This window comes from Miniopterus natalensis, chromosome 21 (assembly GCF_054644295.1).
Source record: "Miniopterus natalensis isolate mMinNat1 chromosome 21, mMinNat1.hap1, whole genome shotgun sequence".
Classification (NCBI taxonomy): domain Eukaryota; kingdom Metazoa; phylum Chordata; class Mammalia; order Chiroptera; family Miniopteridae; genus Miniopterus; species Miniopterus natalensis.
In genome coordinates this window covers 5,341,380-5,367,163 of record NC_142101.1, presented here as the reverse complement: position 1 = coordinate 5,367,163, position 25,784 = coordinate 5,341,380, and the positions used below count along the sequence as shown (strand labels likewise).

At 43.3% G+C, this 25,784-nt stretch overlaps 1 protein-coding gene and 1 pseudogene across 1 annotated transcript; one reads left to right on the top strand and one right to left on the bottom strand.

The window, feature by feature from the left end:
• Window positions 1-105: 105 nt before the first annotated feature.
• RBM34 (RNA binding motif protein 34) lies at window positions 106-22,058 on the bottom strand. Its single transcript, XM_016199879.2, has 11 exons — window positions 22,006-22,058; window positions 21,764-21,932; window positions 21,490-21,623; window positions 18,354-18,585; window positions 16,891-16,950; window positions 15,371-15,414; window positions 4,550-4,633; window positions 4,347-4,410; window positions 2,267-2,306; window positions 1,961-2,079; window positions 106-442 (listed from the first exon to the last, which is right to left on the bottom strand). The coding sequence occupies exons 1-11, from the start codon at window positions 22,056-22,058 to the stop codon at window positions 164-166; spliced, it is 1,278 nt and encodes a 425-aa protein (XP_016055365.2). The 3' UTR covers window positions 106-163.
• Window positions 11,339-11,624, top strand: LOC107527179 (non-histone chromosomal protein HMG-14 pseudogene; annotated as a pseudogene).
• Window positions 22,059-25,784: the final 3,726 nt, after the last annotated feature.

Below are 25,784 nucleotides of genomic sequence, written 5' to 3'. Positions count from 1 at the left end.
CATGCCTACATCTTAAAACAAATGCTTCAAAGGTACTATTACAATGTGAACAAACAAAGTTCCCACGTTCATATACACCATCCATATAAATTCTGAGACTCAATACATGGGTTCACCACATTTTTATTACCAGTGCTCAGTGGAAAAACAACGCTTCGAACTGCTACTTCTGTTTTTTCTGTTTCTTAGCTCGCCCACTTTTCTTCTGTCCTTTCTTTTTCTTCTTGGCGAGAACAGCTTTTTCTCCAATAAACAAACTTTTAGAACGTCCTACATTTTTTGAAGTAAAATTAAGTCCCTTCTTAGGTTTACTGACATTCTTCAAACTGGGATTTGAATTTTGTTTTAATTTTTCTTTATTAACAGAACGCATGACTCTGAGTTTTCTTCCCATCAGTTCAGAATTATTTAATTTCAGAGCCAGATGAACAGCATCTGTATTCTGCAATAAAAATCAACATATTACTTTCAACCAGAAACTCACCTGCAAAGAAACTAGTAAAACCTCAACTTTCATGGATCTGAACAGCTTGCCAGTGGAAAACACTCCCATTTCCATATCCAGCAAGTCCAGTCCCAGTGTCCCAACCACTGTGCTGTGGTCTCCTTTTAATCATGCTCTCCACACATTTCCCCAGGAAGCACTCTAGCCTTGTCAAGATAGCAGGTAAGTCACAATCCAACAGGCTTCCCTTTTCTCACTGTATAATGAACTTCCAACTAGCTAGATAGTCATATGCAATCTTTTAAAAACCAATGAACCTCCTTCACACAAGGCTCTTTCTGCAAAAGCCCTAATGTATTAGTTGACTATTACACTGCCTGAGCTGTTGGACTAGATGCCTTGTAGGATTCCATTTAGATGCAAAATTCTATTATTCTTTTATTCTAATATAGAACTACTAAATGCTAACAACCCTAAATATACACAAGATGTGTTTTAAAGAACTTAGAAATTTATTAAGTCAGAGAAGACAGAGGACAGAGAAACAGTACGATAACTATAATACAGTAATGATGGGAACATAAGGCTGACAACCTTCTTAAAGCCATCTGGCAATACACGTCAAGAGTCTTAAAAATGGTCACATCTCTTGACCTAGTAACAGCCCATTGGGATAAAGAGAGGGATGAAAGGCGGGGAGAGAGAGAAACATCATTTGTTGTTCCATTTATTTACGCATCATTGGTTGACTCTTGTATGTGCCCTGACCAGGGATCGAACCCACAACCTTGGTGTATCAGGACGACGCTCTAACCAACTGAGCTACCTGGCCAGGGCCCATTGGGATCTGTCTTGAAGAAGCAATCCAAAAATGCAGACAAACATTTGGGGGTAAAAATAACCACACCAATTTCATCAGTTTGGAAACATTAGGGAAGACAGTATAAGGTGTTCCATTGCTCAGTGAAACATGCTTATACAACAGGAAACAACATAAAGCTGACTGCACAATTATATGTGCACAGACATAAGTTCAACTGAAAAAAAGGCAAAGGAAATAATGGAAAGGAAATGTATTAATGTTGTGAAGGAAGAAAAGCTGAAGTGCCATCAGATACTATGTATATTCTAACGTAAGTATATTATGAAGTTAGGCAAGAAACACTGATTGACATTTAGTGAACTAACCAGAACCAGTTTGGTACAAAGACTAAAATTTTCTTCTACCTGAGTGACAGGTCAGTTCTCTTCTCCATTTTACAGAAGGTGGAGATTCAGAGAGTTCAAACACTTAATATCCAATATTTAAAATGTTATTTAATAATACTGGCATGGAGAATGAGGGAGTGGAATATCTGTCTAAGTGCAATTATAGTATTCTATTATGGCAACTTCAGGGATTTGAGGGTGACGGTGAAAGTTATGTCTGAACAATGAAACACAGTGACAAGCCCCCCGCGCCCCCCCCCCCCCGAGCATTTCAAAGAAGAGCGACAACACATCAGTCTCCCTTACCTCGAAGAGCACATAGCCAAACCCTCTGCCGACACCCGTCAGCTGGTCTCTCACAATCCTTACTGCCACGATGTTCCCACAGTCCAAAAAGTGGTCCTCAACCGCAGAGTCTTCAACTTCTGAAAACAAATTCAACCAAAGTGGAAGCTGCAGAGATTTTTTTTATAACACAGCAAGTTATACCACCTCATGAAAATTAGGTTACATTCCACGCTTCTTAAAGTTACTCTTTAAGCAAAACAGTTACTACTCAATGGTTATTTCTGTTAATTTAACAATAAACAGGTACTTTGTATACAAACTTACTGTACGGGAGATTCCCCACAAACACTGATCTCTTGTCCCTCTGAAACACAAAGACAGAGAAATCACTCTCTGAAGCAGAAACGGAGTCATCCTAAAGCCCAGCCTTTCCTTCACCCCACACTTGACAGGTGTCCCTCTCCTGGGCCCACCACACCAGTCCCTTGTTTGAGTCTCTCTCTTCCGTCTTCCCTACTGGAATGGGAGTGAGACTGCAGGGGGGAGTAGGCTTTTGTTCGGTGACCAACACCTGGCAGTGCTTAGGAAAGGTGCACTACGTCGGGGGTAAAGGGCCAGATGGCAAACACGTCAGGCTTTTGGGTCACATGGTCTCTGTTGTACTCCTCACTTCTGCCACTGTAGCACAGTAATACCTAACCTAAGGGTGGGTTGTGTACTAATAAAACTTTATTTAAAAGAGCAGCCAGCCTGGCAGGTGTGGCTCAGCGGTCCAGCGTTGACCTTTGATCCAGGAGATCTCGGTTCCATTCCTGGTCTGGGCACATGCCCAGGTTGCTGACTCGATCCCCAGTCGGGCGTGCAGGAGGCAGCCGATCAATGACTCTCTCATCATTGATGTTTCAACTCCCTTTCTCCCTCTCCCTTCCTCTCTAAAATCAATAAAATATATTTTAAATAAATAAATAATAAATAAAAGAGCAGCCAGGCCTGGCCTGGAGTGGCTCAGCAGTTGATCTCCTAGGATCCAGGAGATCGTAGTTCCATTTCCGGTCAGGGCACATGCCCAGGTTGAGGGCTCGATCCCCAGTCGGGGGCATGCAGGAAGCAGCCAATCAATGACTCTCTCATCACTGATGTTTCTATCTCTCCCTCTCCCTTCCTCTCTCTGAAATCAATAAAGATATTAAAAACAAAAAAAAAGAGCAGCCAGCAAGTGGATCTGGTCCTCAGGCCAGTTTGCCGACCGTGTGCTAGGTCCACAATCACAGCCAGGGATGTCAACCAGACCTCTGTCATCTCTCGACGAGGTTACTGACACCACCAGCCATGTCCTCTATGCTTCTGTGGTGAGCTCTTACAAACCTTCCTTCCTTCATTTCAAGAGACCTTTTTAAAGTGCAAACCTGGTCACCTCACTTCCCATTTACACTTGTCCAACAGCAACTCTGACCGCTGCCGCTCCGCACACTCTGCCCACTACCTACTACTTAGCTCGCACCAATCCCTGAGCAAGTTAAGTTTTGCTCCCCGCTATTTCTACTGTTCTTCCTGCCCAAATATCCTTGTCCTTTGCCCAGGTAACACTGACTCATCTTGCCAGAGTGATATTATACCCATTCTCCTAGAAACCCTCCTTTGCCCCTTCTTGCTGGCACTGCCCCAAGTCAAACACCCCGTTCCTGTGCGCCTACCACAGTCTTCATCATAAACAGTACTGCCACAGCCAGCCCGTCCGCTCACCTTCCCCTTTACACTGGGAACTCCCAGGGAACCGAGACCATCTCAGCACAGCATGTCTGACACTGAGTAGACTCGAAAACTATTTCATGCATAATTTAACTTCCTAGACTGCGATCTATAAAATAAGACGTTTGCCCAGATGATTTCTAACACATCTTCCAGCCTAAGCCTAACTCTTTATAATTATTTCAACTAATGGTGGGAGTGAGGGGCCACGTTCCTGAAGCTAATGATACTTAATTCCTGCATCATTCTAGGGACCAACACTGCGACCAGAGGGCAAAGGCTGTTCCCTTCGATACTCCCTCATCCTGCTGCTTCCACTCCTCTCCAAGCAAAATGTCAGAAAAAAACGTTCCCGTCTACAAGGCTAGTTAAGTTCTTTTTCTTTTAAATCCTCACTCAAGGATACTTTTTCCATTGCTTATCAGAGAGTGGAAGGGAGAGAGAGAGGGAGAGAAACACTGATGTGAGAGAGACACATTGATGGGCTGCCTCCTGCACAAGCCCCAACCAGGGCCGGGGATTGAGCGTGCAACCGAGATATATGCCCTTGGCCAGAATCGAACCTGGGACTCTACAGTACAGGACTGCTCCAACCACTGAGCCAACCTGGCTAGGGCTCTAGTTAAGTTCTTTAAACAACTCACATACTACTTACAGATGAGGTCTCTGATGCAAGATCAACTCTAATACGGAATCCATCGGCGATTTGGGCCCCATTTCTGTATTATACATATGAAAGGAAAATGGCTGTTAAAAAAGGAGCACTGAGTTACTGAAATATTTGCTCTAAAGTGAAACCAAATTATTAAAAATACTCAAAAATTCTTAATTCTGTCAAACCTCAAAGAGATAAATTACCTGTTCAATGCTTTAGCAGCAGCTCTCTCATCCTTAAATACAACATAAGCATTAATATTTTTCTGATCAGGATGAATTTTACGTCTACAAAAAAAGAGACAATATAAAATTTGTCAATCTCCAAGTCAACAAAATAAATACAGCTTGTTTTCTACTCTCAATCAACACATATGACAAGAATTCCTGGGGGGAGTTTCATCTCTTTCAATAAATATTTAGTAATAACTCAAAACTAACACACCACTTACACAGTAGCCGAAACTCGTAACCCACACCTCTGTACCACCATCACCGTGAGGGGCAGCGGCCGCCCACAACTCCGCAGCCTACAAGCTATAACTAGCTGCAGCTCTGCATCCCCCACACACAAACAGATGTGAAAGACAACTTCACTTTCCCTTTTTACTGCAGAATAAAAACTGCACAAGCATGTAGTTTAGTGAATACTGACCAGTCACCACCCTGGAAAAGCCCGTGGGTGTTACCGCTTGTACCCCCTCCTCTTCCCAAAGGGAACCCTCACCCCCACTTTTATAGGCACCACTTTCCGGTGTGCCAAGGTGGATTTACCCTTAAGTGTCTATTCGTAGATATTACATTTTGGTCTTGTCCATTTTCAACCCTTGAAAAGTCTTTTGAGTCTTATTCTACAGGATTGCTCCTCTATCTCTCTATCTTACTGTTTGGAACTTCCCAAAGCTGGGATGCTGCTGACTGCAGGCTCCTGGTGCACTTCAACACGTGCCTCTGCCTCTATATTTCTTGCAAATTAGCAGCTAGATACAAATGTGACCCCTTTGTCAGGACTGTATCATCAAGCAAGATACTAGAAAATGTCAGGGCACAACTGTGGCATTCTGTAATAATATGCTATACTAACAGTTTTATACTGATAAAACCAGCTACGATCTATTGAATGCCTAATAGATACCAGGCACTGCGCTAGACATTTTACCTATCTCATTTAACCTTAACCTTAACAAGCTAACCTTGTTAGCTTCCTGACATTTTCTTTTAAATAATTTTATTAGTGTTTTATTTTTAAATATCCACACCAAGAATATTTTTTTCATTGATTTTCAGAGAGAGTGGAAAGTGGGGGAGGGAGAAAGAGAGGGAGAGAGAGAGACATCAATGTGAAAGAGACACATAGACTGGTTGCCTCCCGTACTCGCCCTGACCGAGGCCGGGATTGAACCTGTAATCCAGGAACCTGCTCTTCACCAGAAACTGAACCTGAGACCCAGCCTGGACTTAAACCCAATCTGGCTGACTCCAGAGTCCCTACTTTTTCCATGCAACACACTACTGCTGACAACATCCAAATCCAACATTTTCAAGATGTTTAGGTCATGAAGGCAAGCTCCTCATGAACAGGATTTGTGCTCTTACAAAAGAGACCCCACAGCCCCGGCCTGTGTGCCTCAGTTGAAGTGTCATCTCATGTACCAAAGGGCTGCGGGTTTGATTCCCAGTCAGGGTAGATACCCAGATTGTGGGTTCAATCCCTAGTTGGGGTGCATATGGGAGGCAACCGACCGATGTTTCTCACATCGATGTTTGTTTCTCTCTCCCTCTTCCTTCCTCTCTCTAGAATAGATGAAAAACATGAGGTGAGGATTTAAAAAAAAAAAAAAAGGCCCCACATCTCCCAGACCCTTTGTCCATGTGTAGACATAGCGAGAAGGGCTGGCCCTCACAATGCCACCCTGCTGCACTCTGATCGCAGACTTCCCAGGCTCCAAACTTGTAAACAATAAATTACTGTTGCTTATAAGCCACCTAGTCTTTGGTATTTTGTCATAGCAGCCTCAATGAACTAAGACAAAACCCAAGAAAACATAAAAAGAAGTGACATTAATGGCTCAGTGATTGAGCATCAACCCATGAACCAGGAGGTCAGGGTTTAATTCCTGGTCAGCGCACATGCCCAGGTTGCGGGCTCGATCCCCAGTAGGGGGCGTGCAGGAGGCAGCCAATCAATGACTCTCATCATTGATGTTTCTCTCTCTCTCTCTCTCTCTCTCTCTCTCAAATCAATAAAAATATATTTTTTAAAAATCTAATAACTAGTGTACTTTATTACTCTGTGAGCAATAATCTCCTTGGCACAGGAACTACAAAGAGTGAGCACGTGGCTCTGCCCCTTTGTACGTGGCAAGAGCAGGTCCTGTGTGAAGCATGATGGAGGATTTTGAACTAATGACATCGTCATCCAGATGTAATGACACCTAGAGTTGCACTGCCACACAGAAAGAAAGCCAGGAAGAGCATCATTCCTGCCCCAAACAAGAAGAAACTGGGTAAGCTACAACATCACATCTTTTGTTGACCCCCGCAGAGAACTGAAGTCAAGGGGAAGCAAGCAGCCTGGAAACAAAGAATGACAGGCCCTCTGAGGAGATAGGAGGCAGCGCTCACTCACAGGCTGGGCACCAGACAAGGATGAGCGAGCTGAAAAGATTTCAGCTGTGAATTTACTGAAATCTAAATCTAACCAAGTGTGGGCTGGGCCTGAAATGGAATCCCTGGAGGCTGCTGACAGAGGATGGGTGTCCATTCATCTGTTCCACCTGGGTCCCCGGGAAAGACTGAGGGCAGGTGGGAGCACAAGAACAGCCATGGGGGGGTATGAGCCTGGAGAACAGAAGGGCCAAAGGTGGTGCGGGGGATCACAAAGTCCCACCAGGATTCTCCTCCCTGTGGAGGAGGCTAAGCGCGGGGCAGGAGCAGCAAACCCCCCACCCCCTCACCCCAGCACAGGGAAGACCCCTGTGGCCAGGGGAAGGGAGGCCTTCTGCTACCTAGCAAGACCCACCAACGGCAGGGGGCAGAGTTTGGCAGCCAAAGGAAGAGGAGCCAATGAGGCGCTTCTGAGACACAGGATCAGAGGGTCTGCACTGAGGCTGGACCACTGCCGGCCTGACCACCAAGCAACAGCACACTCTACACTGGATGTTCAATCACACTGAAAACTTCTCCTTAAAAAAACACCTTTGGAGGAGGGAGGAAAACAAGATGGTGGCGTAGGTAATAGCTGCACCCGCCGCCTCCCGCAACCACATCAAAATTACAACTAAAATACAGACCCACCATCACTCAGAGCCTCCTCAAATCTGGCTGAACAGAAGCCCTACAACCAGGGAACTGAAGAAGCACCCAGACCAGTAGAAGGGGTGGAGACGCGGCCCCGGGCCCACAACTGGTACTGAGGTTGAAACCCGGGAGGGAATCTCAGGGACAGAGGTTTCCCAAAGGAGAAAGGGACCCCAGCCCAAGGCAGGACCCCAGCCCAGGGCTCCAGGGCCGGGAAGAGACGTCCCCACAACTCTGGGCTGTGAAACCAGTGGGGACTGTCGCTGAGGGTCGTGGAGGCTGCGGGAGCCCCAGCAGCAACTCTTAAAGGGCCCGTACACGGACTCACTCAGACCTGCTCCCTCTGAGCCCCAGAGCCAGGCAGCAGCTTGAAAGGAACCTGAGACACTTGGGGAGGAACTAACCTGCCTGGAATCCAGGAGGGAGGTGGAGGGGTGGCTTTGTCCCAGGCAGAAGACCTGGCAGGGGCCATTGCTCCTTTGGCAAGTCCTCCTCCTACACAGCCGGCAGGCAGGCGCCATATTTGAATCGCCAGCACCTGACTCACACCTTTGGCCCCGCCCCTCCCAACCTGCAGGCTCATCCAGGCTATTTCCAGGGGCTTTTCTGTGCAAGTGGCCTCTGGAGCCTCATGCTTAGGAATTTCCTAAAAGCTCTCAAACAAGCAGCAGCAGGCCCAATACGGCCTGGTAAGCGGCAGCCTGCATTGGCTCATGGGTTGGCCTCTCCTGGATACATCCAAGCCCATCACAAGTAGCAGCTAACTACAGTTTGCTGTGTAGCTCACGCTGGGTGGCCCTGGGCAAGGCACTGGCAAAGGCTGACTTTACACCTCCTGGAGGCCCCAGAGACACTGTACCTGGTGGTCAGACTCGACCACGCTGGATTACTATCCTACCACATCCACAAGTGACACATTCAAGGGGTGCACCTGGTAAACACCAAAGCTCCACTGAAGTAAATCCTGATCCATACAGGTGTCTCCAGCACAGCAGCTCTCTGGCTGTAGTTGCAGCTGGTCTCACAGCTGATTGGTCTGGGGGTCAGTTCCTCCCAGTGACACCAACAGCAACCAAGATTCAATTATAACAGGACAAGTGCACACAACCCACACAGGGGAGCACCTAGAAGGCCCAGCTCAGGTGAGTGGGAGGCTGAGCCACTGGACCCTACAGGACACCTACTACACAAAGCCACTCTACCAATTCCAGGAGACACAGCAGCTCTACCTAATACATAGAAACAAACACCTGGAAGCAGCCAAAATGTGGAGGCAAAGAAAGATGTCACAAAGAGCAGAAGAAATCTCTAGAAAGGAACTAAATGAAATAGATCCAAGCAAGTTAACAGATACAGAGTTCAGAATTTTGTTCATAAGGCTGTTTAAGCATACTATTAGAGAAATAACTGAGAAAAATCTATAACATAATAAAGTACCAGTTTGAAATGAAGGCTACACGAACTGAAATGAAGAATAATTTACATAGCATCAACAGTAGAGGACGCTGAGAATCAACTCAGCAATTTGGAACACGAGGAAACAAAAAACACCCAACCAGAAGAGCAAAAAGAAAAAAGAATCCAGAAATATGAAGATAGTTTAAGGAGCCTCTGGGACAACTTCAAGAGGCCCAACATTCGTATTATTGGGATGCCAGAAGGGGAAGAAAGAGAGCAAGAAATTGAAAACCTATTTGAAAAAACAATGAGAGAAAACTTCCCCTACCTGGGGAAAGAAATAGACTTACAAGTCCAGGAAGCACAGAGGGTCCCAAACAAGAGGAACCCAAAGAGGTCCACAGCAAGACACATCATAATTAAAATGCCAAAGGTTAAAGACAAAGAGAGAATCTTAAAAACAGCAAGAGAAAAGCAGTTAATTACCTACAAGGGAGCACCCATAGGACTGTCAGCTGATTTCTCAACAGAAAATTTCCAGGCCAGAAGGGAGTGGCAAGAAATATTCAAAGTGATGAAAAACAAGGAACTACAACCAAGATTACTCTACCCAGCAAAGCTATCATTTAGAATTGAAGGTCAGATAAAGAGCTTCTCAGACAAAGAAAAGCTAAAGAAGTTCATCACCACCAAACCAGCACTACAGGAAAAGTTGAAGGGTCTTCTTTAACAAGAAGCTAATGAACAAAAGAATCTGATAAACTAAATAGATCAAGAGACATTGATGCATGTAACAGATGATCTCATTTCAGAGGGAAGAGGGGTGGAGGGTGGGAAGAGATTAACCAAAGAAGTTATATGCATATAAACATAACCCATGGAAGCAGACAATGACAGGGTGAAGGCCTGGGGAGGGGGTGGAAGCGAGGTGGAGGGGGTCAGTTGGGGGGGAAAAAATAGGACACCTGTAATACTTTCAACAATAAAGAGAAATTAAAAAACAAACAAAAACAAAAAACACCTCTGCCTGGCCAGGTGACTCCGTTGGTTGGAGCATTGTCCCACATAAAAAATTTTTAAAAAGTCTCAGGTTCTATCCCCAGTCGGGGTGTGTATGGGGTAGCAACCAATCAATGTTTCTCTCAAATCAATAAAATGTATCCTTGGGTGAGAATTGAAAACAGCAACAACAAAAAAAACCAAATACCCTTAAAAGGACTAGTCACAGACTAGGGCAAAACACTCAAAACATATATCAGAAAAAGAACTCTTTATGACTCAATAATAAGACAAGCGAATGACAAGGAAATAGGCAAAATTTTTGAAGTGACACTTCACCAAAGAATAAATAACCATATGAAAACATGCTTAATATCTTTAGTCATTAGCAAAATACAAATTACAGCCACAATGACAAATATTTAGAATGGCTAAAATGAAATGACTGACAACGCCAAGTGTTGCTGAGGAGATGCAGAAGGTGGAGTTCTCACACCGCTGGTGGGGCTGTAAAACGGTGCAACTACTTTGGAAAGTAATTTGCAGATTCTCAGAAAGTTAAGACACAACTGCCATCAGACCCAGCAATTCCACACCTGCATGAACTTTTTCAAGAGAAAGGACCTGGACACAAATGTTTTTAGTACCGTTACTCATGATAGCAAAAACTGGAAATAACCTGAATGTCCGAACATCCATCAACTGGCATAAGCCACTGAACATTCAGCAATATCGATGCACCTCAAAACCATCACACTGAGCAAAAGGAGCCAGACAAGAGTACATCCTGTATGAGAAATCTACTTACATAAAATTCTAGAAAATGCAAACTAGCATCCAGAGACAGGAAGCAGCTCAGTGGTCATAGGGACGAGGTAGGAAGTGATGAAGCTTGGGGAGATCAAGAATTTAGGATCTTAACTGTGGTGATGATTTCATGAGTGCATACAAGTGTTAAAATCATAAAACTGTAACTTTAAGTATGTGCTGTTTACTGAAGGTAAATTAAAACTTAAGAAAAAATGGTTTAAACTTTCTATTAAAAAGCAAAAAAAGTTTTACAAGGCAAAATCTCCCATCAGCAGAGCAAAAAGAGCAAATAAAAACGGGAAGATATTTGTAGCTCAAATCACAAAAGACAAATTTCCTTCACATCCCACAGATTAATAAGAGAAAAAATTCAGCAGGTCCCAGAAGCCCGGGCAGTGGGAGGCGGCATCGGCTGGAAGCACCAGCCAGGCAGCACAGCTTCTCAAAGGTCCCCAGAACACGCCTGCCCAGTCTGCAGCCCTCGCGATGCCCAAGGGGAAGGTCAGCTCTGCCGACCGGGGCAGCGGAGGAGCCCAAGAGGAGATCTGTGAGGCTGTCAGCTAAACTCGCTCCTGTAAAAGTGGAAACAAAGCCAAAAAAGGTGGCAGGAAAGGATAAATTTGCAGGGACAACAGTGAAAATAAAAGGGAAAGGAGAGCAGGGAAAACAGGCAGAAGTGGCCACCCAGGAACCTAAAGGTCTACCTGCAGAAATCAGAGAAGCTACAGAGAAGCCAGCCTCCGATGAAGCAGGAGAGAAAGCAGCAGTCTGATGACTATCACACAGTGGAACCTCGGTTCTCCAAGTTAATTGGTTCTGAAGGCTGCTTGAGAAGTGATTTGTTCGAAAACCAGATAATTTTTTCCCGTTAGAAATAACGTACATTGAATTAATTTGTTTCAGACCACTAAATGCTTCCATGGTTTAACCTTTCTTATACCCAGTACATGTCTAATGCATGGTTTAATCTATCAACACTCATTTTCTTAAATTTATCAAACCACCCCCCACTTGCCTGAACCAAACCACTTTCAGCACTGGTTCCAGGGTGTCTTTCAGGTCAGGATGAGGCATCTTCACTTTCTCACATTTCATTGCCTCTGAAATGCTGTCACTGCTAACTGCTTTTCATTCATCCAAATCAGTAACAATTTTTCTACCTCTTCAATTGCCTGTGATTATTGTTTCTTTCATACCCTTAGCAACATTAGCACTCTTGATGGCTTCTTTACGTTTTAAAATTGTATTAATCGTCCATTTCTCCAGCAACAAAAGCAAACCAACAACAACAAAAAAACAAAAAAAATATTCACAGCACAGTTTCCTGAGATGTTAATTCAAGCTTTTTTCAAAGGCTCAGACATTTTTCCTGTGAACTTGACTGAAAACAACTTTGAGATGGGAGATGGTCAAGAACCGAGGTTTGACTGTACTTCTATTTGCATGTTTTTGGTAGAACTGTCTCCTGAAGAGAACCACTCCTTGGCCTTGGCTCTCTCCCTATCAGAATTTTGTGCACTCTGTAGCATCCTTGGTGTGCTGGTCTAGTTTTCCTAGTAACTTTGTTAATGTGCTGTGAAAGACTGGAAATTTGATTATGTAGTATATATATTGTGAATTAATGGGACAGTGATATAACAGCGTATCAACATCTGAAGATATTGGCACTTGATACTCTATTAAGAAAAATGTGCCTCCAAACTTTAAGCTGGAAAGCCACTGGAATAACTGTTTAGAGCCCAGCGGTTGCCTATGATCCAGGAGATTGAGGTTCAATTCCCGGTCAGGGCATATGCCCAGGTTGTGGGCTCGATCCCCAGTGGGGGGTGTGCAGGAGGCAGCCAGTCAATGACTCTCTCATCATTGATGTTTCTATCTCTCTCTTTCCCTTCCCTTCCTCTCTGAAATCAATAAAGATATATTTAAAATATATAAAATAAAAAATAAAACTGGAATATTTTTTAAAAACTATTTAGAAAAGAATCACAACTACATGATTTTTTAGGTTTTGGTGCATATGCTAAGAATTGTGTACAAATAGAAATGTCTGTGTTACTTATCCTCAAAACAGCCAATAAAATTTCAATTATGAAAGAAACAAAAGGAGAAACAATTCAACATAAAAAGGGTAAATCAAAGGAACGATTCAGATAAAAGGAAGCACCAATGACTTGAATATATGAAAGATGCTCACTCATAAGAGAAATGCCCATGAAAAATACCATTTTTAGCCCAGCCTGATTTTGCTCATTGGTTAGAGGGTTTGCCTGTGGACTAAAAGGTCCAGGGTCTGATCCTGGCCAAGGGCACGCACCTCGGTTGCAGGCTCGATTCCCAGCTCTGGTTGGGGGGGTACAGGAGGCAACCAATCAATGTGTCTCTCACATCAATGTTTCTCTCTCTCTCTCCTTCCCACTCTCTCTAAAAAGCAATGGAAAAAATTTCCTTGGGTGAGGATTAAAATAAACCCAAAACTACGAAGGCAAAGTCCACTTTGACCAAACAACTTCACCACTGGAAGCTCAAGGCTCCTCACTCCAGCATTCCTGGTAACGGCCACAATACTAGAAAGAGCCTAAATGTCCATCTGTGGAGGGTCTGTTGAAAGAAACCATGGTCCCCCTTACACAGAATACTAAGAGGCTCTGGAAAAGAATGGGAGGTGGTGTTCGCACTGACGGAAACAGCTCTCCAAGGCACCGCAGTTGGAAAGCTGACCATGTGGAGCAGCACGATGCTGAACACACTGCGTCAGGTCAGTCACATGCAAGGGGAAGAGCATATATGTGCATCGAGATGTGAACGCAGATAGTCTCTCGAAAGACAGTGAAAACAGCAGCTGCCTGGGGCAGGGTATCTCCTGACTAGGAAAAAGGTGTAGGAAAAAAGTTTTCACTGTGTACGCTTACACTTTTTTATTTTTAACCATTTGCCTCATTATTTCTTCAAATAATTAAATTTTTAAACAATTTTTTTATTGGGGGGGGAATTGATGGCAATCACAGTGAGCAAACTCCATTTTTCTGGCACCCAAACCCCTCAGCACTATTACATACTCCTCCTGTCAGAACCTTTGTTCCTGCCCAAACTCAGGCCCCTGGGTTTCAGCCTCACACAGAAATATAAGTCTGTATAACCCAAAGGCAGGCTCAATCTTCCAAAGTTTTCTACTCCCCACAGCCTCTGAACAATGCCTTGCACAAAGGAGGGCTCACATTTAGTTAACTCAACAAACAGTCCTGAAATCAGCAACACACAGCTATCAAGTGCTCACTGTACACCTGGCCCTGTGACGGTTATGGAAAAAGAATGGCAAATACTTGGTCTGTCAAATCTAAATTAGAAATGAATGCAGGAATGAACTCGCCTAGATGTCCAAAGGGGCTGTTGCAATTCAAAAATGGTGATATAACAAGACTCCCAGAAATGTTTTAAAGTACATTATTATATTTTTATCTAATATAACTATATCTATATATAGATCTATTATATACAATAAGTATATCCTAATTGTAAAATCCATTATTTCATGTATCAGTAAGAAAGAAAACATAATCAAGATTGGGAGGCTAATAGAAAACCTTGCATAAAACCGAAGGTAAATTAAAACTAAAGATTGTACCCTGGCCGGTGTGGCTCAGTTGGGTGTAGTGATATGCACCAGGTTGCTGGTTTGATTCCTGGTCAGGGCACATGCCCAGGTTGCAGGCTCAATCCCAGGTAGGGAGCATGCAGGAGGCTGCCGATCAATGTTTCCCTCTCACATTGATGTTTCTCTCTCCCTTTCTCTCTTAAAAAAAATAAAATCAATAAAATTTTTTAAAAGCAAAGGTTGTATGCCTTAAACTTACATAATGTTATGTGTCAATTTTATTTCAATTAAAAAAATAAAAAATAAAAGGAGAGCAAGGAAGCTTGCATGTCTCACTCTTGGGACTCAGTGGAAAAGAGGGCAGGCAAAGTCCCTTGAGAACTTGAGCCATCGCCACACTACCAGTATTGTACACAAATCCTCAAGCGGATAACTCAGGGAGGTCTCAGCTGGCAGTACCAGTACCCCCCAAGGACCACTGGAAGCAAACAGGAATCCTCTCTGGAAATATCTGACCAGCCAACAGCAACAATGGGGGACTTCTGATTTGATGATGCATCTTGACTTCAAAAATGTTAAGATACGGGAAAATGTGTGCCTTACAATTGATAAAATATGGTATTTATGATTTGTACTAGAATATCTGGGTGTAAAACTGTCTCATGTTCTTCAAACACTACACCTGATTAAACATCCTTGAAGTTTCTCATGGCATCTTCTCTAGTAGGTTATTTTACGATACTTTCTGTGACTACAATTTACGTTAAGGCTTAAAGACAAACGTGATAAATTTATGTGCTGTTAGACATAAGGGAACAGTAAAGCATGATGTTTTATCCAAGTATAAAAATCAAAGAAATTATCTCAATTTTAACCAAAATGGGAGAGAACTTAAGATTACTCCCTTTCTCTAATTATAGACTTACTTTATTGCAGCCAGCTTTTTGGACATAGTTCCCTCTGCTGGAATCTTTTAAAAGGAAAAAAAAGTATTAAAGAAAATTCATGATTTGAAATATTACTTCAAATTAAATATATTTTAATTAATTAAATTCTAAATATCTAACTGATATAATGTGATTAAAAACGTTCTAGAGAAATACTGAAATAGAAACAACTGTGGTGTAATGTTCATGGGGTGAGGCAGGAGCCTCAGAAAGAAGTCCTTTAAAAAGATTAAACTGATAGTGGTATGTTGGATAAATTAGAGGTAGGCAGCAGGTAGGAAGGACCATAAGAGGCCTCAACAGCTATTCTGACAAGAAGTAACGTCAGCTTAGATGGAAAAAGAAATGAATGACTCATCTTTGGAAGAAACCACAGTTGAAAAACAGGCAGGGATGACAAACACTAGGCTGGGTGGGACAAAGAAAAGAGCCAAGGGCCACGACAAGGCTTGAGCCTGGTGGCACTAAGTCATACAGAAAATCAGCAGGCCGCGTAGGTTGGGGTGGGGGCAAGAAGGAGGAAAGCACAGGTATGCTGAAATTGAGGTCCTGGCAAGACACCCAAGTAGATGTGTCAGGCAAGGATTTGATACGAGGAAATGAGACTCAGGGCAGACAAAATACGTGTGATAAAACTGAGAAACAAACACCACGATAAAAATTATAGAAACTGTGCAAAGCCTTGGGAAACATCTACTTTTAGAGAAGTGGGCAGTTTTGCCCTCTTGGGACATCTGGCAATGTCTGGAGATATTTTTGGTTGTTACAACTGGGGTGGGCAAGGTGCTACTGGTATCTAACCGGTAGAGGCTACGCATGCTGCTAAACATCCTAGAATGCACAGGACAGCCTCCAACAGCAAGGAATTACCCAGCACACTGTCAACAGTATCTCATTTTAGAGAATCACGTGGGAAACAACAGACACAAGGAGTAAACATTTCCTCTGCTCTAATACACATTAATTACATTTAAAAGATATGAATAATGCTTATTTCATGCTCCAAGAAACGCAGCTATAAACTGGTCTACAGAGTAGAGTGCTCACTTGGTGAAGTCAGATACCATATACTTGCATAGTTTTAACATTAAATTGACTTCATAAAAAATACTTTGTCTTTCTATGTTCAGAGCATAAATACTGTGTGCAGCAGCCACACAAACTTCCCATACTGAAAACCTACAATTCCAGAAATGCTATTCAATAAGTATGTTTCCACCTACTCAATTGACACAGCAAACACAAGTCACCCATTCACCCTCCAAAATTCCTGAATAACAAAGATACCATTTAACTATGTGAATTCACTAAATTATTTAACAAAAACAAGAGCAGCAATAGCTACTAAGAGCGACTCTTCTCTTGGGCTAGGCTTAAACCTCGAGTCAAAAGGTTAAAGTCAAGTGCTCATCCACCTCACTAATATCAACATGGTAATAAGTCTGATTTAAATGCAGCATGTCTCGAGATTATGCAATTTTAAAGGGAAGAAAACATACCACAGAACGAAATCGTACAGATTCTATTGGTCCATACTCTTTAAAAAATGACTTCAGCTTCTAAAAAAAGACAAAGCACATACATACTTTAGAACATCAAATAAGTGTTACAAAAAGGAATTAAGTAAAACTGTCTGATACTCTCTTACTGCCAGGTTTTATTTTAAGAACATTTCAGAAAAAGTAGGTGACTATTCAGGCTAGAACACAAATTTTACTGAAACTCACAAAAAAACACAATACAAGTTCATGTTAGTATCTATAAGGTACACAACATTTTTATCTTTCAACCTATAATAATCTTTACTACATGTAAACTAAGATTATAAATTCCATAAATTCTCTCATCTTTTCACATTGGCTTAAACCAGAAAAGAATTTTAATGCTTATGTCACTATGAGAAATTCCCCAACTATCTGGAATTAGGACAATGGGATTGAAGAAAAGTCTGGTGTGAATTTTATACATTATTCTTATGACTGGCTCAGGATGTGAAAAATGTATGTTTTATAGCTAGAACTAAAATCAACTCTAATTCATAAAACTGTACTGAATGTGCAAAGCACCACACACATTCCCTTCCCTGGAGCCTCTTATAATCGAACAGGAAAATCAATAACCAAAACTATGCTACGAATGTGTTCTGTTCTACAATATAATCACAAATAAAATGCTAGGAGACAACAGTGTAAGGGGAAAGGGAAAAATCAGGAAATCAGGTTTTTTTGTACTTTTTTTTTTTTTTTTTACTATATCTTTATTGATTTCAGAGAGAGGAAGGGAGGGAGAGAGAGATAGAAACATCAATGATGAGAGTCATTGATCGGCTGCCTCCTACATGCCTCCGACTGGGGATCAAGCCCACAACCTGGGCATGTGCCCTGACCGGGAATCAAACCCTGATAGCCTGGATCCTAGGTCGACGCTCAACCGCTGAGCCACACCCGGCCGGGCTAAAGTGGAATTTAAATTGTCGTTCAAAAGATGAGCAGGATTTTGACCCAAGAGACTGCCAATGGCATTACGGTCACATGAATTCACAGACAGGAAAGTGCATGATTTGGTTTAGTGAGCCCCACATAATGGAGAAAACTAGGATGTCTTCATTCAGTTACAAAATATTTATCAACCCTCTACTATGTGCTCGGCACTGTTTCTAGTGCCAGGGAAAGAGCAGTGAAGGAAGGAGAGAAACATCCCTGCACACAGTAGCATGTGACGGGAGATAAGGCTAGGTCACTGCAATCATTCAAATAAGATCTGCAAAAGCCTGAATTAGGGCAGTGACTATGGGGCCAGAAAGGAGGGGTGGATAATGGAAACAATCTATAGAATGATTTATGTAGTTCCTTATAATGAAGTTATATATCAGTGACTTACTATGTGCTTATTCAATAAAGAACAGTAAACAAAGTTATGAATTATTACCTTCTCTGAATCCTCACAGTAGACATATACGCACCTTCTTATTACACGTGACAGGCAAATTCCCCACAAACACAGTCCTCTCGTTCTTTAACCTCTCTTCTTCTTGGTTGACTTGAATTTTCTTCCTTTGATTGACAACTGTGTCATCTACATCATCAGGTACTTTTTTATCTGCCACTTTAACACCGGATTGAGAAATTTTCCTTTTCTGCTCTTGTTTCTGGTGAATTTCTTCTTCTAAATCAGCACTTGCTAGAGCATTTTCTCTTTTTAAGGCAGAAAAAAAAGTCATGAAAGTCAGGTCTAGTATCTGACAAAGCACACACTGACGAGAAACACTCCCCACCTACTTCTGACTTTCCTAAATATAAACATACCATTCACAAATATATCTAAATTTTATTTTATTTATTTTTATTTTTTTAAATATATCTTTATTGATTTCAGAGAGAGGAAGGGAGAGGGAGAGAGACAGATAGAAACATCAATGATGAGAGTCATCGATCGGCTGCAGCCCGCAACACGGGCATGTGCCCTGACTGGGAATCGAACCCTGATCGCCTGGATCCTAGGTCGATGCTCAACCGCTGAGCCACGCCCAGCTGGGCTATATCTAAATTTTAAAAGCGGCATTATCAAAAAGTGACTAGTATCTTTAGAAAACTCGTCAGAAAAAGTTAAGCTCCATTTTTGAAAATATGTTAAAACTGCCAGATAACAGCAGAACAAAAGTTCATTTAAACAAAAGTGGGTTCATTTAAAGCTCTTGGAGATTTAATTGACACTCTCCCAATGACTAATTCCATTCTCTGCTCTGGAACTCTAGGGGTACTGCAGCACCCCCTGGGGGCCTAGAAGGTCAATATACCTGCAAAATACTTAACTCTGTAAAAGCAATGCCGCCAATAGGAAAACCCAGATTTCCTACTTAGATTAGTTCTGTAATATTTAAAGGGCTGTTTGCTGAAAGTAAATTCTGAAATGGCAAATACAATATAAAGTCTTGGGGCACATGGCTAAAGTGAGGTCTGAGCACCACTGCAACAAGAAAACTGATCTGGGATCTTAAGGAGCAAGGGGAGAGCATGGGGAGTAGGAGTCATTCATTCATTAATTATTTCCTCGGTTCCTACTCAGTTCTAGCCTCTGCTGATACTAAGACAGAGATGACTAAAGGCCTTTCAGAAGTCGGGTCTCTGAAGAGGTAAGCATGATAAAATGGTAAAATTTATAATACATGGTATAGAAACACGAAATAAGCGAAACAAGGCCTTGCAAGGGACAGGCAGTGTCTCCCACGGTTAGTTCTCAGTAAACGTTGATGATTCGTCTTCGTCCACTGAAGCAGAAGCTCCACTAAGGAGAGGCCTGTGTTTAGTTTTTTGCTCACTGTGGTTTATAAAAGTACCCAGCAGGAGTGACAAGAAATGAGACAGTACGGTTAAGGTCTAGAGGACTGTGCCTGTTATCCAAAAATGCTTAGGTTTTCTCCCACAGAGGATGGGGAGCCACTGAAGACTCTTCGAGTGCTTAAAAAAGATCATCTGGGCAGCAGAGCAGAAGATAATTAGGAAGGAACAGGCTGGACAAAGGTGACAGTTATAACTGTATGCAGCTGAGAAGACAACAGACCAACCAGAGCAAAGGAGGGGTGGGCAGAGGAAGACAGATTTAAAAGATAATTAAAAGACAGCATCATCAGGACTTGGTAACTGATTAAATTTGCAGGGGAAAAGTAGGAGTGTAAGACAACTGGAAGACTGGTGGTCCCACTCATGCAGAGGAACAGGTTTGATGAGGAAAACGAGCTACGTCTGAAGCATTCTGAATCTGAGGCATATATGGAAGGTACAGTGCAGATGCCAGTGGGCAAACAGATAAACAGGTCTGCAGATCAGGAGCAAGATCAGAACGGCGACTCATGGGCACAAATGATATGGTAAAGAAAGATGGGTGAAAAAAGGCCATGAGATGACAGCAAACCGAATCCTGAGGAAAATCATCATTTAAGGAGCAGTCAGAAGGAAAGGTTCCGACAATAACCCTGAGAAGGAACAGACAAAAGTAAAATCAGAAGAGATCGCTATGGAAGAAACCAACAGCTTCGAGGAGAAAAGTAGCCATGTGAAATGTAGCAGAGAGGACTCCTAAGACAAAGCCTGGGCTGCCTACTACATATGACAAGCAGGCCAGGGTGGCTTCAGGAACTCTGGTGCAGAAATATGGTCAGACACCTCAAAAAAACACGAGCAACCAGACTGCAAGTGTGTGCAACAGAAAACAGATGAAGAAAAGGAAGAGCGCACACAGACTCCTCCTAACAGCCTGGCCATGAAGGACGGGTGGAAGGAATGGTGCCAGACAGACATACGGAACTGTGGACAAGATTTTGTTTGGCTGGATTTGTTATTTTCAGGTGAGACTCTCAAGACTCCTGAGACTCTTTATATGGCAGACAGATCAAAGACATGGGAAAGGGGGGAAAAGGAACATGTCTGATGGCATAATCCCTAAGGAGGCAGAGAGGAGGTACGTGGGATGCACACACAGCACAGGTGGCCGAATCAGCCTGGACAAGGAGGAAGGCACCTTTCTCTGAGGGAAAGGGGACCGTCAAGGATGTGCACAGATGCATTAAGTAGGAGGGCAAAAAGCAGTAGCTCACAACCCCTAGCAATTAGCTCTCTGCACAGGCAGCAAAACCACCCGCTGAGACAGAAAAGAGAAACAGGAGGCCTGACAGACCCAGAAGAAAGTTAACTGGGAACGTGCGTTGGTACTACTTGGATCTTGATTCAAATAAACTGTAAAAAAGATCCTAGGCTGCTGGGGGAAATCTGATCTCTGAATGAACAGTTTAAGAAAACCAACTCATATATAAATGCTGAAATACTTAGAGATGCAACATAAGCCTTAGGTCTGCTTCCAAATAAACGGGGATACAAGTGGGTAGAGATGAAATAGGACTGGCCCAGTATCAACTGCTGTGTTCTGTACATGGGGTCCTTATCTTTTCAAGTTTTGAATATGTATAAGGTTTTCCATAATACAAATTTTTTTAAGAAATGATAACTATGAAATGAGAAAAAAATTAAGATGGATATTGCAGGTGTAAGCATCTCAGTTTCCTTACCATCTAAGTTCTGTAATCAACCAAGAGTTTTACCAACCTGTTTGCCAGCTTTTTCTCTGCATCTGAAAGCTTCTTCACTTTCACCTTTTTTGCAGGTTCTTGCAAAAGTGGCCTTTGAATCTGGGCTGTCCTCTCCTCCTCCTCATCCCGTTTCCTTTTCCGGGGGGTTTCCTTTGAAAAGTTCGGAGACGTGCGTGGGGCCTCCCCCTTCGCCCCCGGCGGCCTCGGGCTGGCGCCTTCCCTCTCCCCGCGGCGCGCCCGGTTCCGAGGGGCGCCCGGGAGTCAGCCCGGCGGTTCCCACGGCCACTCACCTTGGGCGCGGGCACGTACACGGGCGGCAGCTGAGGCTCCCCGGCGCTGAAGAGGGCGGCCAGCCTCCCGGGGCCGCCTCCGGGGCGGCGCCCAGCCCGGGCCAGGCTGTCGGCCACCTGTCCCACCAGGTACTCTCCACTCCCAGGCCAGCCGCCGTTCGGGCTCCGCCTACAGACAGACCCGACGCTGAGCGACACCGCACCACGCCCGCCCGCGCCCGGGGACCCGCGGCGCCACTCACCCCTCCGCGGCTCTCTTCTCCTTCCTCCCTTTGCGCTTCCCGGGTACCGCCATGCTCAGCCCGCGGCCTCCCGGAGCCGCCGCGCGAGATCCCGCACTTCCGGGTCCCGCGACTTCCGCCCGGAGCCACGCCCCTTCTGCCCCGGCCCCGCGGCGGCTGCGTTGGGGGCGGGGACTCGGGCGGGGGGGCGGGGACTCGGGCGGGGGGGCGGGGACTCGGGCGGGGGGGCGGGGACTCGGGCGGGGGGGCGGGGACGGGCTCGGGACCTGCGGTCTGCCGGGGTCTCTGGATGGAAACCTGGTCGGGCGAGCGCAGGGTCTCCCGAGAGTAGCCGAGGTGAAGGTGTGAATGAGAACCAGCCAGGCCGGGTGAGCGGAGTCCCAGCGAACGGAGAGCACACGGAACCCCGAGATTCTTGGGGAGGAAGGCGGGTGCAGGGATGCGGGTAACATGGTGTTAACTACTAGCGAATGGGTGTGAAGGGTACATGGACTTCTTACTACTCGTGCAACTTTTCTGAAATTGGACATAATTTCAAAATAAAGGTAAAAACAAATAGTTGGAGCCCTTGCCAGTGGCTCAGTGGTTAGAGCGTCGCTCTCCTCCCCACACCCCCCCCACCGAAGGGTCTCGGGGTCGATTCCCGGTCAAAGGCATACCTGGGTTGCAGGCTCGATCCCCGGTGGGGCAGGTGCCGGAGGCAACTGATCAACATCCTTATTTCTCTCTCCCTCTCCCCCTCCCTCCTTCTCTCTCAAAAAATAATGGAAAAAACATCCTGGAGTGAGGATTAACAAAAAGTAAAAATAAAAAACGTTGGAGAGCACAGCTCTAACTGGCTCTGCGCTGCTATCCTACCAGGAAAAGCAGATGGATGCTTGGCACTCAGAAGTGCTTATCTGCCTAGCTTCTCAGACTGATTTTCCTCCAAATCTTTACATTCTAGGTTTTTCTTTTTCTTTTTTTTTATTGGTTTTAGAGAAAGAGGGTGAGGGAGAGAGAAACATCTATCAGCCGCCCCCTGCACGGCCCTCGAGCCTGTAACTCGGGTATGTGATCTAACAGGGAACCGAACCTGTGACCTTTGCAAGCATGGAAGGGCGCTCAACAGAGCCACATTTGGCCAGGGCTAGCCTTTTCTTCTATCCCTTCCCCTTGTTATTCTTTATTCGCGTTATTTATTCCCCCCAAATTACCCTCGTCTTCATCCCTCATTTCCACCTGAAAAAACTGTACCTATCCTCCAAAGACCAGCTCAGATACTCTCATTTATGAACATTTCCCGGCAGTTGTGATACATCATCTTTTCCCAAGCCTCCATGTATTTGCATTAGTTATTCAAACTGTCTCTAGATAAATGGGTGTCTGTCATTCCATGTTCTCTATCCCTGTCTGCCATACCTAGTGAATACTTGGTAAATTGACTTTTAGGTAATAAAAGATAAATATTAGATTGTATTAAATCATTGAGTTCAGTAGTTTTGGTGATAAAATAGGATTTGACTTTGAATCTAAGGGAAGAGACTTGGCTTTTTGAAACCTGCTTAACAGAAGTCACTGGGCATATATGTGAACTTTCATAGATCACCTCAGGTAAGTTCATGAAAAAAAATAAAAATGAGGCTGCCTGGCCCTGGTCTTGAGTCCCTTATTTTGGTTTCCCATGACTGTGAAGGCATTTCACAAAGATGAGCAAAATCCCAAATGTCTGTATTTGCAATTCAAGCACCCCCTCTGTCCTATGCAGTCCAATGAAGAAATTCTATTCTTTCTGCCTTCAGAATGTCTCCCAATCTCATCCCTCCCCCACTCTACCCAACATTATCACAAGAATCACTTCCTATCAGAGAACTGCAACCTCATCACATCTGGCCTTCCTGATTCTTCCTCCATACATTACATTTCCAGTGAATCTCCCTTGAATATTAAGGTTTGCATCTCTGTGTCACCATCACACCAGTCAGTTTATACATGGCTCCCTTTAACCTCTTACACACTTGCTTTCCCTGAACATAAATTTAATACATAATTTTGTAACTTACATGTTACTTCCACAACTAAACCATGAAACTATTCCTCTGGGGGATTACATTTTATACATACAAAACCCACTGTGTTAGCCAAAAATCCCAAAATAGTAGATTAAAATAAGCTGTTCAGAACTGGTTTTTAACCATTGAGAAATCACTTAACTCCTAGGAGCTTTTTTCATAGAAAAATACAAATGAAAATGTAAAAAAAAGTTAGGGGTTGCATAGAATCAGCTCCATCTAAGAAATTTAAAAAGACCTCACCCTTAAATTAGTATTTCAATAGGAAAAAAAGGTTTTGGAGAACACTAAAAAATATATACCATCTTTATTTTATCGTAGATTGTAAACTAGGTTGATAAAATATAGTTTGGGTGACCAGGAGAAAACTTGTCAAATTCTAATAATACCATGAAATTATCAAAACTCTCCACAGAAGCTGGCAAGGGCGGAAAGGCAGGAAGAGGGCAGAGAAGCCCAAGGATATAAACCTCAACTCAAAAACAGTTTGGAATCACTCCCCTATAGAGCACAATTTCTGTAACACACAAAGTGGGGATAGTAGTAGTTCCTTGAAAAGTAGGGTTACATGATTAGGTAAGATTCAAGACAGTAGCATGAAAAAGGTTGGCCGGGGAGCTCATTACAGGCCTTCACAGTTTTTAATATGCTAACACTGAATCTCTAAGACGGGAATTTGCTATACATAGCATTTCCAAAATACATTTGACAGAACATTTCTGGGGTCATTTCCGGAACATTTCTGGGGTCCAGTATTTTGGGACAATATTCTGGGAAGCACTATTCAACAGTTTTTCAAACTCATCCCTTAAAAGTTAAACTAGTTTCTGTGAAAATAAAGGGTCATTCCAAAGGTGCTTTAAAAACACACATTTGAGCTTTCTAGGCCTTGAAATAGTACATTTTCTTTTGTTTTAAAGAAAGCATCTTCTCTTGGTGGAAACTAATTCTTGATCTTAAAAGGTTTGAAGCAGTGATTCTCAACTGCAAGGCATATTAAAAATCACTGGAGACCTTTATAAAAAAGATCAATATCCAGGTACCATCCCAGACTAATTAAAAAGGACTCTTTGAGGGTGAGACATGACTACTGCCTACTGCTTTAACAATGCCCAGTGATTCCAATGTATGAGCAGAGTGCACTAAAAGTATGAAACCAACAAGGGTCCATGTAAATTAAGACAATCTAAAAAAATAAAAATAAAAATAAGTTGTACCCTGGCCTATGTGGCTCAGTTTGTTGGTGCGTTTTCCCATGTACCAGAAGGTTGTGGGTTCAATTCCATCAGGGCACATACCTAGGTTGTGGGTTTGATCCTGTCGGGATGGGTATGAGAGGCAACCAATTCATGTATCTCTCTCTTCCCCTTCCTCCCTCCCTCTCTAGAATAAATTTAAAAATAAATTAAAAAAAAAAAAAAAAAAAAGGGCAGCTGGTAATGGTTTCAAGTATGTTAAAGAAAAAAATAGTTTTGATTTTCTTTAGAGAAACCTCAAGTCTTAGGTATTCATCATGCTCAGACTCAAGCAAAATAATGTATACAAAGATAAAAAGAATGCCTAATAAATCCTGTATCTGGTTAATGAACTTTTAATTTTTGTGGGTAGAACATTCCCCATTTTGTATGTCAATTAACCGCTCCTGACAATACAGGCTGGAGATAGATGTTCCAGTCAGTCATCACATACAGAAATGAACTAAAATTACTTAATCTTTTAGAAACAAAA